Source organism: Ambystoma mexicanum, chromosome 11, assembly GCF_040938575.1.
Source record: "Ambystoma mexicanum isolate Mex_15411 chromosome 11, UKY_AmexF1_1, whole genome shotgun sequence".
NCBI classification, from domain to species: domain Eukaryota; kingdom Metazoa; phylum Chordata; class Amphibia; order Caudata; family Ambystomatidae; genus Ambystoma; species Ambystoma mexicanum.
The window spans coordinates 387580335-387596509 of NC_090934.1; the positions used below are offsets into that span (position 1 = coordinate 387580335).

The following is a 16175-nucleotide window of genomic DNA, read 5'->3' on the forward strand; positions in this document are numbered from 1 at the left end:
TTCACTACAGTGCCCTCACCTTAGGCGCTTCCTTCCTCTATCCAGGTGACTCAAGTCTAGGTACCATTGCATATACCACTGTCCTAAATCTAGTTGCCTAGCTGTTTACTGCCTTCACTGTACATGAGTGACTCACTCCATCAAAATACCCCTGATCAGAGCGCTCCCTACTTGAAGTGACCCACCCAGACCTGATCACTCCCACCTGCCGCAATGCTCCCCACACGACCATGACTGACAATTCGAACCTGAAAAAAACAAATGAGAAACAAGACCTCCCCTCTGCCCCCTCTACTCTGTTCCAGCAACTATACAGTCAATCATAACAGCAACCTCACACTTCCCGACCAACTAATGAACCACGGTGGCAAGCAAATAAACACTCTACCCGACCCACCACTGCCATTCTTGCACCTTCATTCTCAAATGACAACCACTCACTGCCACTCCCCTTTACTCCCAGCAGCATCCTACTCTTACGCCCCACTTCCTTCATGCTCACCACACCGCCTCCATCCCTCAGATCAGAGGAGCCATCGGGCCCACCAAAAAGCATCCCCGCCCTACTGAGCCCCTGCTCATTTCCGCTCATGCTCCACCTGGTCATACACCGAGAATAACCGTCTTCCCCAATCCACCACACACCGCGCTACCTGGAACTCCCAAGCCAGAGCAGCAATCTGGTGCTCCAAACCACCACAACATCTGAACCTACAGCCCCAACCCCACCGTCCCCTATGATCTCCACGCCCAACCCCTCAACCCTCCCAGATCCGCTGCCTTCATCCCTGCCCACATCAGCAAGAACCCCACTGCGCTACATCCAATTTCCCAAGCCAGAGGAGCATGCTGGCGCTCCTTACACTTACACAACCCCCTTGCCACCACCTTTTCATCTGCTCCTCCCTGTAGATGGTGCCACCACCCACAATTTCTTCTCGCCTCAGCCTGAATCCTACAGACACTCCCCTCAACCCACACCCCTCACTCTTTCAGGGAGAGGTCCATGTCCCTCCAATAATCCCCTCATCCTGCTGACCCACCCACCCACCCTCCCACCCCTCCAACCTCAACCTGCCTATCCTCAACATTTCCCCACCACCCCTCTCTATCTCCCATCAGTCAAACCACTTATGCTCTCCACTGTCTATGCCCACACAAACGCACACCCATTCACCCTCCACCCGACAAAACCCCTTGCACCCTCTTCCCTTCTCTGAACATGGCACGACTTGCTCTTTCCAAAACAATTGCCTCATCACCTTTCCCCTTTGACCCGCCCCCCAAATCCACCCCATACCCTACCTTCTCACACGCCACCTGCGCCAAAACTCAAGATAAATGACCGGCACCCACCTTCAACTCGTTCTGCCTCTCCTCACATACATCAGTCCTCTGTCCCAATCACCCATAGCCCGGCTGTCGGAAATTCCCCCACTAGCAACTCCCAGATTGTGCCTTTTCACACACAACCCCTCGCCTACCACCCCTGCACCTCCGTCCAGACTTGCAGCCCATCCATCAGCCAGCCAGTGCCCACATACAACACTGGCACCACTCGCCACCCTCCATCCTTCCACCTACCTCCATTGCATGCAAACCGACCACTGCACGCTCTCTTCCCGCTCCAACCCAACCTCTCTCCCAACCCTCAAATTTCATCCATGACTATTCAGACTGTTTGGCCTCTCAAACCACCCAGCCTTCCGCTTCTCCCCGTTAGGCCGAATTGCATGCAGTACCCTCTGGGACCACCAACTAAAATTAGGACTAAAGGTTTAAGCAAAAACCAACCTTTGGTATAAGTCTGTACTATACAGTTTTGTGGTAGCGAGCTGAGCAGCCAGGCTTATCTCAAGAGGGAATGTGAGCAGTACAAGAGGTTAGACAGAGGTCTTACAATCAGTGGTTCAAGTAGACACTTATACTCAAGGTTTCTTGGTAGAAAACGTATTAATTACTTATTAATTACACAATCATTTAGAAGGCATCCACTAGGAGCAGGCAGCTTAATATTATACACACACTTCAATAGCAAACCAATATGTTTCTGAACAAATGAAGCCCCACTGAAATAGGAGCAATATAGAGTATAGATCACAACTACTTTCTTAGGCAGTGCAAATAGTTATAGTTCACAAGAGGACTCGATTCAGTTCAATGGACATGGGCCAAAGTCAATGGACTAGTGTCTTGGATAGGAAAGAGCAGTTCTTGAAGTAAACGGTGAAGTCTTAGCCAAAGTTCTCAAAAGTAGTTTGTACGAAATAGAATCATATGTTGGGTTACAAGCTAATTAGGCCTGCAAGTTGGGGAAGTTCCACGAACTTTCACCGCGAGAGAAGCGTTCTCTCAATCGGATTGGCACACTACCTTAGTATGAAGCAAAAGATGCAGCTGAAGACGATCGTTCCTGCACATCTCACTGTTCCTGAGCCTCAATCGTGGGGACAAGATGGAGGACTCTTGCACTGCACGGGATTGTCGGAAAAGGCTGACAAAATGATGATAGTTTATTTATATAGCGCCTATACACAATGTTTCAAAGCGCCTCAAGGCAAGGGAGTCAACAAGGGAAAATACAATTGCATTCTTACAGGCCATGAACAGTAAGGATGTGAAATTAACTATCCTACTCGGCCTGATGACATTTCAGATGGTGCAGGAGCTTAGAAATAGATAAGGAAGGTAGGGGGGAGAGTGGGAAGGAAATGGAAACAGACAAGCGAGTACCGTACTAGGCCTGACGACATTTCTGTTAGAGCCGGAGAAAAACAAGAGGTGAGGGAGAGTGGTGCAGAAAGGTAGGGGAGGAACAAAACCAGAGACTATCATACTAGGCCTGACGACATTTCAGATAGTGCTGGAGGGGGGTTGGGGAGGGGGAGGAGACAGACAAGGTTGCTATCATACTAGGTCCAGGGACAATTCTGATAAAGTGCATAGAAGAAAGTAAGGGGGGGAGAAGGGGGGATAAGGGAAAGGAGGAGAGAACAGAGTTTGCTCTCTTGCTTCTCCACTCTTGACTGCTGAGTGAATACAAATGGAGTCACTTCAGTTCGAGTAGCTGTAGTCAAGCACACAAGCTGGTGTCCTTCTCCCTGGTTAATCCTAACCAGCTTCGAGAATGGTATCCAGGTGGTTTACAAGCTGATTGGTCCCACCAACTCAAAGGAAGAAGTCTTCCTTGAAGGGGCTTCTCTGTCGAGATGAACTTGGCAATTCGGACATGCAACAGGACTTCACCGGGCAAACCAACGGTCCAGGAGTTGCAGCAGCCGTCCTCTTCAGTACGTCCTCAGTTCTTTCGTTCCAGTGGTCGACTCTGCTCTCAAGTCCTGGAGACTCTCTCCTTTTAAACAGTTTTCTCCCGTTAATTCCAGTCTAGCTGCCACTCACCCAGCAGGGTGGCTGTCCTTGCCGGACTGTCAGCCAGCCAATCGCGCCAGAGTGCATTTGGGTCTCCTAGGAGACTAAGCACAGGGAGTTTTGGGCACCTCCCTCACTGCCCACCCTAGACACTCAGGAGCCCGAGACGGTCTTCAGTCCTGAAGCTCGCCAAAGGCATGGAAACAAAGGGACCAAACCTGGTTTGGCGCGCAGAGACACACTAGAAGGACCTTTCCAAAAAGAAATGGGGGGGGGGGGGGGGGTAAGGGGGGGGAGACGGGACCTGTTTAAACAAAGGGGCTTAAGGCGCCATCTTGAAGAACATGGCTCCCGTGATTTTTAGATACCAGTGTTCGCCGTCGGGAAAAATTATGGTAGTTTGTTCTAAAACTACTGCCACCAGCCATTTCGATAGAAAAGGGTAGCTGCATGAGTTTCTAGACACAGGATACTAGGTAAACCCTACAGCACTCTATAGGAAGATGGTAGCTAGGAATCTAAAGACTAGCAAAGTCAATTTAACCTTACGTTCTCTGGGAAACAGTTTATCCCATAGAAGGTATTTAAACCTTTGGGAAGTCTGAGACCTCCTTGTGTCGCTGCACTGAGGGTGCTGTGTAACACACATGAATAGATGCCTATGGAGTGATCTTAAAACTCCATAATCAAAGAACACCAGTGTAAAACGTACATCAAAATACATGAGTGGGGAAAAAGGCTCACACTCTTTCCAGGTAATAAAAAATCAAGTCGTCAAAATCCAGCAAAGTTGCTGGTGATCTCTAAGGTGAAGGGACTTGGCACATTTATGAGAATTCTCCCGAACACTCCCGACCCATTCCCACCAGCCACTCAGTCCCACCATGTCCATCCGGCCACCAGCACCATTGGAAACGCCTCCCCTCACCAAGTCACTTACCTCTTATTCAACGCATGCTACGTGGCCAGAAACTAACACATCATCTTTGACCTACTATCTTCTGACAACCCCAATCTCATTTTCATCACTGAAACATGGTTCAGCAACAACTTTGAACCAGTCGCACATGAGGCCATCCCTCCTGCCTACACTCTCATCCCCCCACAACAGAGCCACCAGAGGTGGCGGAATAGACATCCTCCACAAACTCTATTTATCTCTCTGAAACCCAGCCATGCACAACCAACTGCGAATCCCTGCTGGTCAGACTCTGCCTGGTGTCCACTTTCTGTTTCCTACTAATCTACAGGCCATTGGGATACGAAATACTTTTTGCCAACAATCTGTGACTCAACTAGGTACTATTCTGGTCAACCATCCTTCTCTCACTCTACTGGGGGACTTCAAGATCTGGTTTTATATACCCAGCAACCCCATGACCCAACCCATGGTCGACAGCTTAGAGGCACGCAACCTCTCTGGGCATACCACAGGTCCCATCCACACTGGAGGCCACACCCTTGACACAATCTTCAGCTCGTCTGTCCTAGTCTTGGTGTCGATCCCCAAACCCCTCATCTGGACCGACCACTCAGCCCTACCTTTCTGTATCCGCTCACCGACCCCACCACCCAGGGCCTGCCCTGTCTTGCCACACAACCACAAATGCTGGAACATGGTCAAGGTACTGCCTGACCTGGCTGAAGCCTTGCTACGCTCACTCCCAACCACATACAGACCTACCTACCTATCGCGTTCTTTGGCTCAACGACTCTCTCCTCCTGCTTGCACCCGCAATGGTCCAATCGCCAAATGGTTCACGCCCCACCTAAAAACTGTCTGAAACCATAACTGCTCCCTTTAGCGCAAATGGCGTGTCAAAAACCCCTCTTAATCCCTGTTCGTCCACAATAACCGTAATTAGAAATCCCAGATATGTAAGGCCAAAAAAACCTATCATTCGCCAATTATACTCTTACCATCATTGCTCAGATAATGTCCAGAGTAGATTATGCCCACAGCCTATACCTGGGAATGCCGGAAAGACTTCTAAAAAAAATAAAAACTACAACGCATACAAACGCGGCGGCCACACTCCTTCTCAAGCTACCGCAGCGAGAACACATCACACCTGCGCTAAAAATATTGCACTGGCTACCAATAAAACGACAAATAAAATTCGAATCTGTGTGCATCGCGCACAGAATACACAACCAAGGCACAGAATTCCTGAGAGACAAACTACGCTTACACCAACTGACAAGAACGGTCAGATCAAGCAACGACATACGCCTAGAACCGAAACCCTAGAACAAAAGAAAACTTGGAGGATCCTCTTTTTCTCACCAGCCACCGATCACTTTGAATGACCTACCAAAGAATATACGGAAAACAAACCACCTCCAAAAGCATTCCAAGTAAGGGGCAACACACCGATAACCACACTCTCATTCCTACCAATATGCTCACTCTCCATATCACCAAACAATAGAACGCAGCTACACTACTCTACCAATTCGGCCTAGCTGCACACATACCTACATCGCTCATAGAACACCGCCACAGCCTGGTAGAACGCAGATATACCCCATGAAAACAAATCGGCCTAGCGGCACACATCTTACACATGCCCCACGGTAGCTAGAATGCAGACTCGGAGACCACCATCCTTGCTGCACACATTACACTGATCTCTCACAGCCCCCTCACTGTACTTAGCATTATGCAGCCTACCTGCGCAAACCACTCTGGCTGCTCACATAACACGTGCACCCAAGCACATTAAATCGCAAGTGAAGGCTGCACTCGTGTGGATTAGACATGAAGAAATGCAGACCTGTGAATGAACTTTGCAGTAAGTACGGCTGTGAAATCAGCGATACTAAGTAATGGAGTGGTCCAGCCAAAGGAAGTATTCCACTCAAGTCTTCGTGAAAGGTACATAGTTTGAAGCAATAAAGCGAATGAACAGCAAAAGTCAAGGAAACAATATTAGCTCCTAGAAAAGGGAAGAGTGAAAGTTAAACCGTGAACCTTTAGTCAGTGGATGTAAAAGTCACGCACTTTCAAAATTCTTTGACGTGCGCAAGTGTTCTGAGCAGGACAGAGGGAGACCTGAAGTGTAATAAGCTGGGGAAGAGGGCCCCCTTGCAAGCTTGTGGTGAAGGGTCTGACCCCGACAGAGGGGGTCCTATGTGAATCTTTTGTTGAAACATTATTTGGAAGTCAGGAAAAGGGACTCTAATGTGGAAGGCCAGGCAGGCCCATGTGTTGGAACTGTTGTGTTGAAAGGCGAGCCAGTGTTATCCTGCCTACTGGGACAACCTTACTCCACGAGTCTTAACGTGGGAAGGAGAGCTGGTTCAACCTCTTTTATTCTTTTGAACACTCATTTTTCTGTTGCATACATTTCTCCCTTATACACTTTTTGTACAAGAGATGGTGCAGGTATTGGGTTTTGTTAGCATAGACCATTTTGATTTGACAGACTCCACTAGGACTGTTTTCTTTATCGTTTGATGGTCGAGACTACTCCCATCTTAGTCATAGGGCAAAGTAGGAGTTTTTCCAGCCCCAACAACTTCAATAAAGGTTTTACAAATTGTCCCCTTTTTGTCGGTGTCATACTTGTGATACCATGCCTCCCCTACACAACCCAACGTCCGGATGGGACTTGAACGTTGTGGTCATAAGATTAATGGGACCTCCTTTCGAATCCATGTACAAGGCTAGCTTTAAGGCCTTCACCTATAAGACTGCCTTTCTTGTGGCCATTACCTCGCTTAGGCGAGTTGGTGAACTGCAGGCCCTCTCAGTTCAGGAACCATTTGTAACAGTTCACAAGGATACAGTGGTATTGCGCAATCGGGTTTTGCGCCTAAATTCATCACTGAATTTCCATATGAATCAGTCAATGAACTTCCCACTTTCTTTCAAAACCCCACAAACTCGGTGGAACAAAGCCTCCATACACTAGATGTTAAGAGGGCAGTGATATACTACCTTGAAAAGACCAAGCCACTGAGAAAGACCAACCAGTTCTTTATCTCTGTGGCAGCTGGTAGAGAAGGGAATCCTGTCTCTCCACTATTTCCAGATGGATTGTTAAATGCATCACACTGTTGCTCTCTTGCCAAGAGAGATCTACCCTTCATGCCTAAAACTCACTCTACTCGGGGCATAAGGGCTACCATAGCATTAATTGCAAATGTTCTCTAGATTCCATTTGCAAAGCAGCAACCTTGAGTTCCGTTTACTTTCACACAACACTTCTGCTTGGAGACCCACTCTGATTCTCAGGTGGCACACGCAGTGCTAAGACATCTCTTTGCTACTGTTCCTTCACCCATCGCACCACCATCTCCTGGTACTGCTCCTAGACTATGCACAGCATGTGTTTCTAAGCAGATTCACAAGCATCAGAATACCTACATTACTCACCGTAATCGTATTTCTGATGATTGTATCTGCTTAGATTCACATGCACCCACCCTTCCTCCACATTTGGAGTAGCGACTCCAGGTGGCAGGAAATGTCCTGGTTCAGTCATGTAAGAACTATGCTTTATCATTGGACCGGGGGATCTTTGGAGTGACCCCACAAGGCTGGTTAGTGCCTATAAGGTGGCAGTTATAAACTTTAGAGAATGGGCATGGAGTCTGATGGTTGATAATTGTCTAAGGTGGGGAAAAAGCGAGGAACTCCCTGCTGCTCAAGGACATCTGGGGGGTTGGAGGTATATCTGGACTTCCCCATGGCAGCAAAGCTAAAAACCTGGTTTGCCAAGTTCCGATTAGGCATACTCCCATTGCCCATGAGTCTGCTAAGTGGAAGAGCAGTCTTGTTCCACATCCGAATGTCCCCTTTGTCGCAAGGGGTGTGAGGATGAGGTGCATCTTTTCTTTTTCTGCAAGGCCCTCTCTCGCATTGGCTTGCCCCGGTCTGGAGCCACCTAGTTCACTTTCCAACTCCATTAGCCATCCAAGCCTTGAAATGCTGCAACCACCCTGAATATGTGCCATCAGTCTCAAGATTTTTAAGATCTGCATTCAAGAAGAGAATGCTGGGGACCTTGTGGACATTGGTTTTACTATTGTATGTTTATCTTACACTGTTTTTAGTTATTGATATTAACGCAGATATTAATGTAAATTGTGTTTTTTTTAATGTTTTGCATTGTAAAATTGTACTTTGATGGAGGCTTGTCTTCCCAATAAAGTTGAAGTTTTGGAGTAGAAGGAACAGAAATCTTACACCTTCTTCTGTACTCATGCACTCTGTAAGGCTCCCTCATAGCAGAACAACAACAACCAGTTCGACCTCAGGTATTGGTCGATTCTAAAGCTCATTAGCCCGGCTCTGTCAGAAGGCAGTAGATACCGCAGAACTACAGGGACACACTGGAGTGTGGGTTTGTTTTGCTTATACTTCCCACCTTTCTGGTTTTGGAAAAAAGTAGCATTTTTATTTCCTTTCAGGCGCTACTGTGCTGGGTGGCTGACTGGACGCTATTGTTTACTAAATAAACCTTTGCCACTTTTATTCTTGCCTGCTAATTTCGTTTTAAATCCTGGTATTTGTAAAACATTGTTTTCCTTGTACACCACTTCTAGCGGCTTCAAGTGTGCCTGGACTTGGGGAGTCTGGCGCTTGTGCCGGGGACTTCATCTCCCAGCTGTCTTTATTTGCGCGTACATGCACATACTGTAGCAGGCATTTCTTTTCTTGCTTTCTTCCAGGAACTTGGGCCTCTTCAGGGATTGGTCTGTACAATTTTATGGCAGTACTATTTAAACAGTTGCGCCGGTAGTGAAGCCCGAAGTCAGGCCAAAGTCCAGCCAGTCTGTGCTCTTCCACGCAGAGTCTGTGCTCTGGGCACAGCATGCTGACAGTAATTGTGATATCGCAGAGGGATACTTGCCTTGGGCGGCTGCAAACGCTATTCCCAGCCAGCTGGCAGGAAATGCGGGACAATTGTCACCTGTTTCTGGGTCCTCAACCTCCCTGTGTGTCCGATTAACGCACATTCCCTGGTAGCGCATAGACTTGAGATGTACTCTTTGTGTTAATCACGGAAACATGGCTATCTGGCTCCATAGCTCCGGATGTCATACAGGCATTACCACTGGGCTACTCCATACTCCAGGTAGACAGAGGTGCTAAGCATCCAGGAGGAGGGGTGGTATTGATCTATAATGCAAAATATGAATGCTCACTGCTGCACACTCTACTGGAGGCAGAGATGGAACAATTTAGCAGTTAGAATTGTAGTAAAGGCTTCCTGGGTTTGCCATCTTGCACTAGGTTACCACTTGCCTTTAACCAATCTTGCCATATTCACTAGATCTTTTGTGAATGATGCATCTAATTTAGCTTTGCAATATAAGAATTTCATATTCTTTGGCGATTTTAATCTATGGGCGGCAGAGGGATCAGTCCAAGCTAATAAGGCTTTTCTTAAAGCCATGAAGCAAATTCAGTTGGTACAACAAGTAATGTGCCCCACTCACGTTAAAGGCCTTAACTTGAATCTCCTACTGGCCTACCCTTCACTAGGGAAGGTCTTTCTAAGTCATCCGCTTACTTGGTCAGACCATTATGTTCCTTTTATGATTCAGACGGTCTGGATACCCAAACAATTCTTCAATCCCAGCATACCAACTCTGAGACGCAATTGGGCGAGAGTTGACCCTGCCCTGGTCTTCTCCACAGTTGTTAATCTTCCTATGACGTGGGCACTATACCTTTGGCTATAGCCAACCCGGCTAATACTATGGAGGCAGTGGCAGACTAATTGGCGCCACTGCAGATGATAGATTCTTCAGTAGTAAAATTGAAAGGATCAAGAGACACATCACGGATGGAGATATCGAACATCATAATTATGACCCCTGAAATTGAGATTGATTACCCCCCCACAGTAGTGAAAATGGCTGCACGTTTTTCTGCCTTTGCTCTAACGAATAAGGAGTAAAGGAGTAAGACGGTAACGAGGCTAAAATCCACATCACCGCTTGATGACATCCCCCGGCATCTGCTAAAATCTGCACCTGAGGATTTTTTAGTTTGGCCGCAGCAGGGAACTAATCTCTGATATGGTGTCAAATTCCCAATACATTAAAATGGGCCTTGGTAATACCTTTGAAAAAGCCATCCTTAGACGCCTCTGTTTTGGCAAATTATCGCCCCATTTCGCTTCTACTCTTACTTATGAAGGTATTGGAAGCAGTGGTTACCTGAGGGCGATTCTTGAAGGACAGAACATCCTAGACAGCTACCAAATGGGCTTTCGCCCTCGGATGGGCACTGAGTTGGTCCTAGCATCAGTATTTGATATCACCATGATCAGAGACGAGGGGGGCTCATCGGGCCTAATTTTGCTGGACCTGTCTGCCGCCTTCGACACCAGTGGCCACAGGATTCTGATTTCTAGGCTAAAGGAAATGGGTTTCTCGGGGGCAGTACTGGATTGGTTTTGTGCCTTCCTGGTTTCACATTCCTAAACAGTTTCTCTCGATCCTTACTGCTCTCTCTTGGTTGCGGTCACCTGTGGTGTTCCACAGGGCTCAGCCTTGTCACCCCTACTTTTCAATTTATATATCTGCCCATTGATGGCACTTATTTATTCATTCGGTTTTAGGGTTTCTCCTATGTAGACGAAAGCCACATTTCGTTTAGATTAGATCCAAAATGGGCAGATGTGAGCAAAAGACTAAAACATTGCCCAAACTGTCTGGGGCTGGATGAAGGCAAATTGGCTCAAGTCAAATGGCGGGAAGACGGAGGTCCTGATCACTGGCCCGTCAGAGGCACCTAGGGAATGGACCAACTACTTCTGGCCACTTGGTCTCCTGCCAGAACCAGCTAGAGTGGTTTGAAAATGTAGGCATCAAAATACCTTAATCACTGTCTATGGAGGCCCAGGTCAACACAGTATGTGGATTGGGGATTTCTTAAACAGTTGAAGAAAGTCCTCCCTTTTTGTTCCCGATATTCCATGGCCAGATAGTGGCAGCGTTTATAAATGGAAGCATTGACTATTACAATGCTATATTTCTAGCACAGCCATCTTTCCTCATCCAGCGCCTGCAAGTGCTGCAAAATACAGCAGTGCGTCTGGTGATGCATATTCTGTTTTGAGCAGGACTAACTAGGGGTCGGCAATCTCTCCATTGGCTGCCAATTAAGGCTGTGGTCAAATTCAAGGCTTTGTGCATGATTGAATGGCAAAGGATGCCTAGCCATTCAGGAGAAACTCCACATCTATACTCCAGCCCGGTCTTTGAGATCCTCCAACGCAGCATTTCTGCGTGTACCTAAATACAGGAAGGAGTGGCGGGCAGCCGAGCCTCCTCTGTGGCCGGATCCAAGCTTTGGAATTCTCTGCCCTATTATCTAAGAACCACTGCAGACTTCTACCTTTTTAAGCAAAGGCTCAAAACCCTTCTCTTCAGGCGAATTGGTCTCTCGGTCTGGTATCTGTTTAAGCTCCATGATGCCCTTGGTGACGGAAGTAGCCGATTGATTGACCTAGACGCATGAAGGATTATGGGTACACTAGATGTCAAGTTGGGTTAGTGTTAGTCACGCCCATGTCGTCGTCCTGTTTCGATCTTCGAAAGAAAGATGCAATACTCTGCGATTACCGCTAGATGTCAGACTATATGCACAGCCTGTGAATCTAAGCAGATATCAGAAATACGATTATAGTGTGTAATGTATGTCGTATAAGACCTGACCATGAAACATAAGCATGCTGTATATAAGATATCCCTCTTGTGAGGGAAACTAATAACTCTTAAAATCCAGATAAAAGGATGTACCACATTGATCTCCCAAGTTAAATCAGCGACTACGAATGCATGACTGCATATTAAACGCAAGATCGACCTGTGCGTGGTGTAAGATGTATTATAGATCTGTTTACCTAGTGACCGACTGTGGGCCATCCTGTTTACACCCACCCAAGCGGGGGGGTCACCATTGAATTTGTCATTTTCCTTGCGCTGCTAAACTAGGTGCAGCTCAAACGTGCCTCTACTAAAACTTTGTAAGGTTTCACTTTGTAAAACAAATAAAACACAATACTATTATCTGCTTATTAATTTTCCTAGTGTGCTGTTGGGCCTGTAATAAATATAGTATTTTTGTACTTGACTGTCTTGAGAAATTTTGTGTATTTCACTGTGTGGACTCCTTGTGGACCCCACACGCATCTCTTAAGATTTGGCCTTTACTCTCCACGTTTACTTTGATTGGGTTTGGCTAAACTCCCACAGTTCCCTTGTTCACAATAACAAGGGTGGCCTTCTTAAATCTGTTCTCGGGGCCAGATTCTAGAAATCCATTTCAACACTAACATATGTATTTCTTTATTTTCATAGTGGTAGGGCAATCTAAGGTTTCACCTAGAAAGTATTAATATCTCTTTGTTAATTCAGTGGTGGCTGGCTTTCTGACCCTACTAAACAGTTCTCATTCTCCAGCTCTGGGTCGGATAGTTCCAACAAACAAAGGAATGTGTCTCCATTTTCTTTTGGCAAAACAAAGGCTTTATCAGCGTGTCCAAACCATTTCTGGTTCATTCCTTCCTCAGCGATTTATTAAACATAACAATTTCCTCCGATTTGTATTGATAGATAATCACAAAACCCAACTTATCCCTTCTTCCCGATCGGATATGTTATTTTTTTTTAGCCTCTTGTTGTTTACGTGCTTGCTTAGCTCAACATAGTTCCTTGCTTTGGTTGTGGTGTCTTTCTCCCCCTCCTCCTGGTGTTCTGACCACCAGTCTGGCCTGGGCTATGGGCCTGCTCAGCCCTGGTTTCGATATGGTTTCTCACCCTCACCTGGGGTCTTTGGTTTATCAACCGGGCCTGGGCTACAGTGAGGCCTCACCGCCCTCCATCTGTGTAATGCTGCATACAATATTTCCACCAGTGGTCGGTTGTGAAAGTGGTCTCTGGCTAGCATGGACTTGCATACTCTGGCTAACTATGGACTGCACGGTTAGGTTCTTCACGCTGGTATTTCTTTGGCTGCTTAAGGTTGCTTCCTCTTTCAGCAGCCCTGGACTTTGTCAAAGTGGCAGTGCTCCGTGGGCAACCTTGGGTTTCCACACACCACGCCAACTGCGTGGTTCTCCTGTTCAGCTTCTCCTGTGAGGGAAAGGCTCTCTCTGCACTCAGTTGCAAGCCGGCGTTTCTCGCTCTCCAGCTGATTCTCTTGTGTTCTCTTGATGTACCAGCTTATTTAGGACCCCCCTATTGAACAGAGGAGAATATTCCAATCGCACTGAACCTTTCCAAGAGGCAACACATACAGGTCAGAAACAAAGCCTTCCAAGCACTGTACCGGATGGTTCTGTTCAGTTCCCACGTGGTCAATAAATGCTTGGGACTTTGCAGTGAGGGGGGGGGTCACACAGTGAAAGCCTGCTTGCCCTGTATCCTAGGGAGGCTATTGCATAGGCGGTTCACCTCACTACTTCCAAAGGGGGTGGCTCTCCTTGAGGAGAAGGGACAGATTCCATGGATTTGTCAGACCCCCATATCCCCATTAACTAGCAATGGGCGTCCATACCTTAACATAAAAGTAGCTACTTTACAGGGCCAAAGGCAGCGGGGCCTGAATCAGGATTCCCCTTTAATCACTCGGGGCTTGGGGATTAGTACTTCTTACCCCTCCATAAGTGGATGACTATCTGGATTTGTTTACAGTGAACTTTTATAGAAATGTGCTTAACATCACGTGTTCAGATATACTAGCCATTTTGAATCTTGTGTAACGTTTATCCTTTTGTTCCCCACACTTTTGCTGTTTATAGTGTATTTTTCTTTGAGTAGCTCTGTTGCATAATAGAGGCAGGTAACCTTTTTGGAGTTGATACTGATGAATCTGTTTTATAGCTATTTTACTTTCCAGTGTTTTTAATTTAATGCTTGTGTTTAGTAACCACCATCAAAATGTGCACGTGCCATTGGTGAGTGATAATTCTCCACATGCACTCAGCAAAACACGTCCTACTTGACAAGTCAATTAAGCGGCCAAGTGGTTTTTAATGCATTTTTTACCCTGATTAATAGACTATTTTTGTATTTAACCGTTTGTGCTTCTTACTGTAAGTCACACACAGCCTACATCCGCCCAAATCTAAGCCGAAGTGCTCAACCATTGAGAATTGCTTGGTCAAAGATGTCTGTGTGTAACAGGTTTAATTTTAAGGTTGGCTTCCCAGAGCACCTTACCAGAGTAGCTTCTAAAATATTTTAATGTTCCTACCTTTAAATTTGCTTGGTTACCCAGGCAGGGGTTCCTCACCTGGTCATCGGAGTGGGAGAAGTGGACTACCTTTGCGGGATGGGTGCTTGTTCCGCTCTGTCACCCACATCGGTCTGTCTCTCTCGGACAGTCTGTTTATCTGACGCTGCAGCCATTTCTGCTTAGCCTGGGAAAATGTAACAAAACGAGGTCTGTGCTCAGCAGTTTTAACACTGGGCCTCTGCAGGGGCACCGCCCTTTCCTAATCCAGGGCAAATTTACCAGCTCTCCCCACACCTCGCAGTGCGGCTTGTTTGTCCCGTCTCTCTCCAGACTGTGTGATCCTCTTGTACACCTCGGCTCTTCCTGGACCATGTAACCCTGCTTTCTTCCTTATTCATGGGCTATCTGGTTAATCCGCACTTCACTTTTTACTTGTTGGCAGTGTGCAGTTGTTAACTTGTCCCTGTCTCGTGAGGCGAGATTTACCATACAAGCCTTTTCTGAAAAACATGGCCTCGTTTAAATTGGATTTCCTGCCTGAATTATTGGTTGATCATTGCTCGTTGAACTCCACTCCTGTGTGAGTATTGCTCTCCTGTGAAGTCCTTTGCTTGACAAAATGATCTTTTTGTTTGTGTGTTAGGTTAACTGCATGCAGTTAACTCGGCAGTTAATTCCAACTTGAGTTGGAAGGCAGGCAGTTAGCTAAAACTCCTGCTTAAAGATAGTTCATACTAATTCTCTACAGACACCAGTTTTTATGTTGAAATACACAAACCATTTGGGGCTAAACTTTTTGGAATGGGATTGCCATTCCTAGAATGCTACCTTTTTAGCCTTTTTATTTTTAGTGGTTTTAAGTTGGCTTTCATGTTTGCACCACATGAGTGTTTTAGTTTTGTTACTCTTGTAACCACCTGATACTACAGTCATTTTTTTTCTTTCCACTGTATATTTGATGGGCTATTGTGTTTTTGATGCATTCCCCCAACAACCGCCTATCCCTCCCTTGTCAAGGTGCAGATATTTAAGTAACCAGCTTACTTTGCTTTGTTCTGTACTGTTGAGCGTTGTAGTGACTGTATACGTATTGCATCTTTTTTATGTGCTCTGTTACTATGGCCCATTTTACAGATCAAAGAAAATGAATGGAACGTTGGATCACCCGGACCAACCTGACATGGATTCCATTAAAATGTTTGTGGGACAGATACCACGGACCTGGTCTGAAAAGGAGTTGCGGGAGCTCTTTGAACAGTATGGAGCAGTCTTCGAAATTAATATCCTACGTGACAGGAGCCTTAACCCGCCACAGAGCAAAGGTAGGGGAATGTCGGTCAGCCACGATTCCTGCAGTTGGATACTTGGGCACCCATTAATGCAGTGTTTAACTCGTGCTTCATCTGTTAAATTTTATATTTGCATGTGGTATGAATGGCTTTAATGGTCTCCAATGGGGCATGATTTTGCAACTGCCTGTGCAGTGGGTATTATTGAGCAAGCGTTAATTGTCTATTCAACTGGCAATCTGTTCTCTCCATACAGCATGTTGGTATTAATTGTAAATCTATGGAGGATATTGTTTAGTCACTTCAGAGTTTTT

At 46.4% G+C, this 16175-nt stretch overlaps 1 protein-coding gene across 6 annotated transcripts in view; it reads left to right on the forward strand.

Annotated features, from left to right (window-relative positions):
• CELF1 (CUGBP Elav-like family member 1) overlaps nucleotides 1–16175 on the forward strand; it is a 1228135-nt gene that overhangs the window by 146191 nt on the left and 1065769 nt on the right. For all 6 annotated transcript variants that reach the window (XM_069623101.1, XM_069623100.1, XM_069623103.1 and 3 more), the window contains exon 3: nucleotides 15707–15894. In XM_069623101.1, the coding sequence (XP_069479202.1) occupies nucleotides 15707–15894 (188 nt within the window). The remainder of the gene's footprint in view (nucleotides 1–15706; nucleotides 15895–16175) is intronic.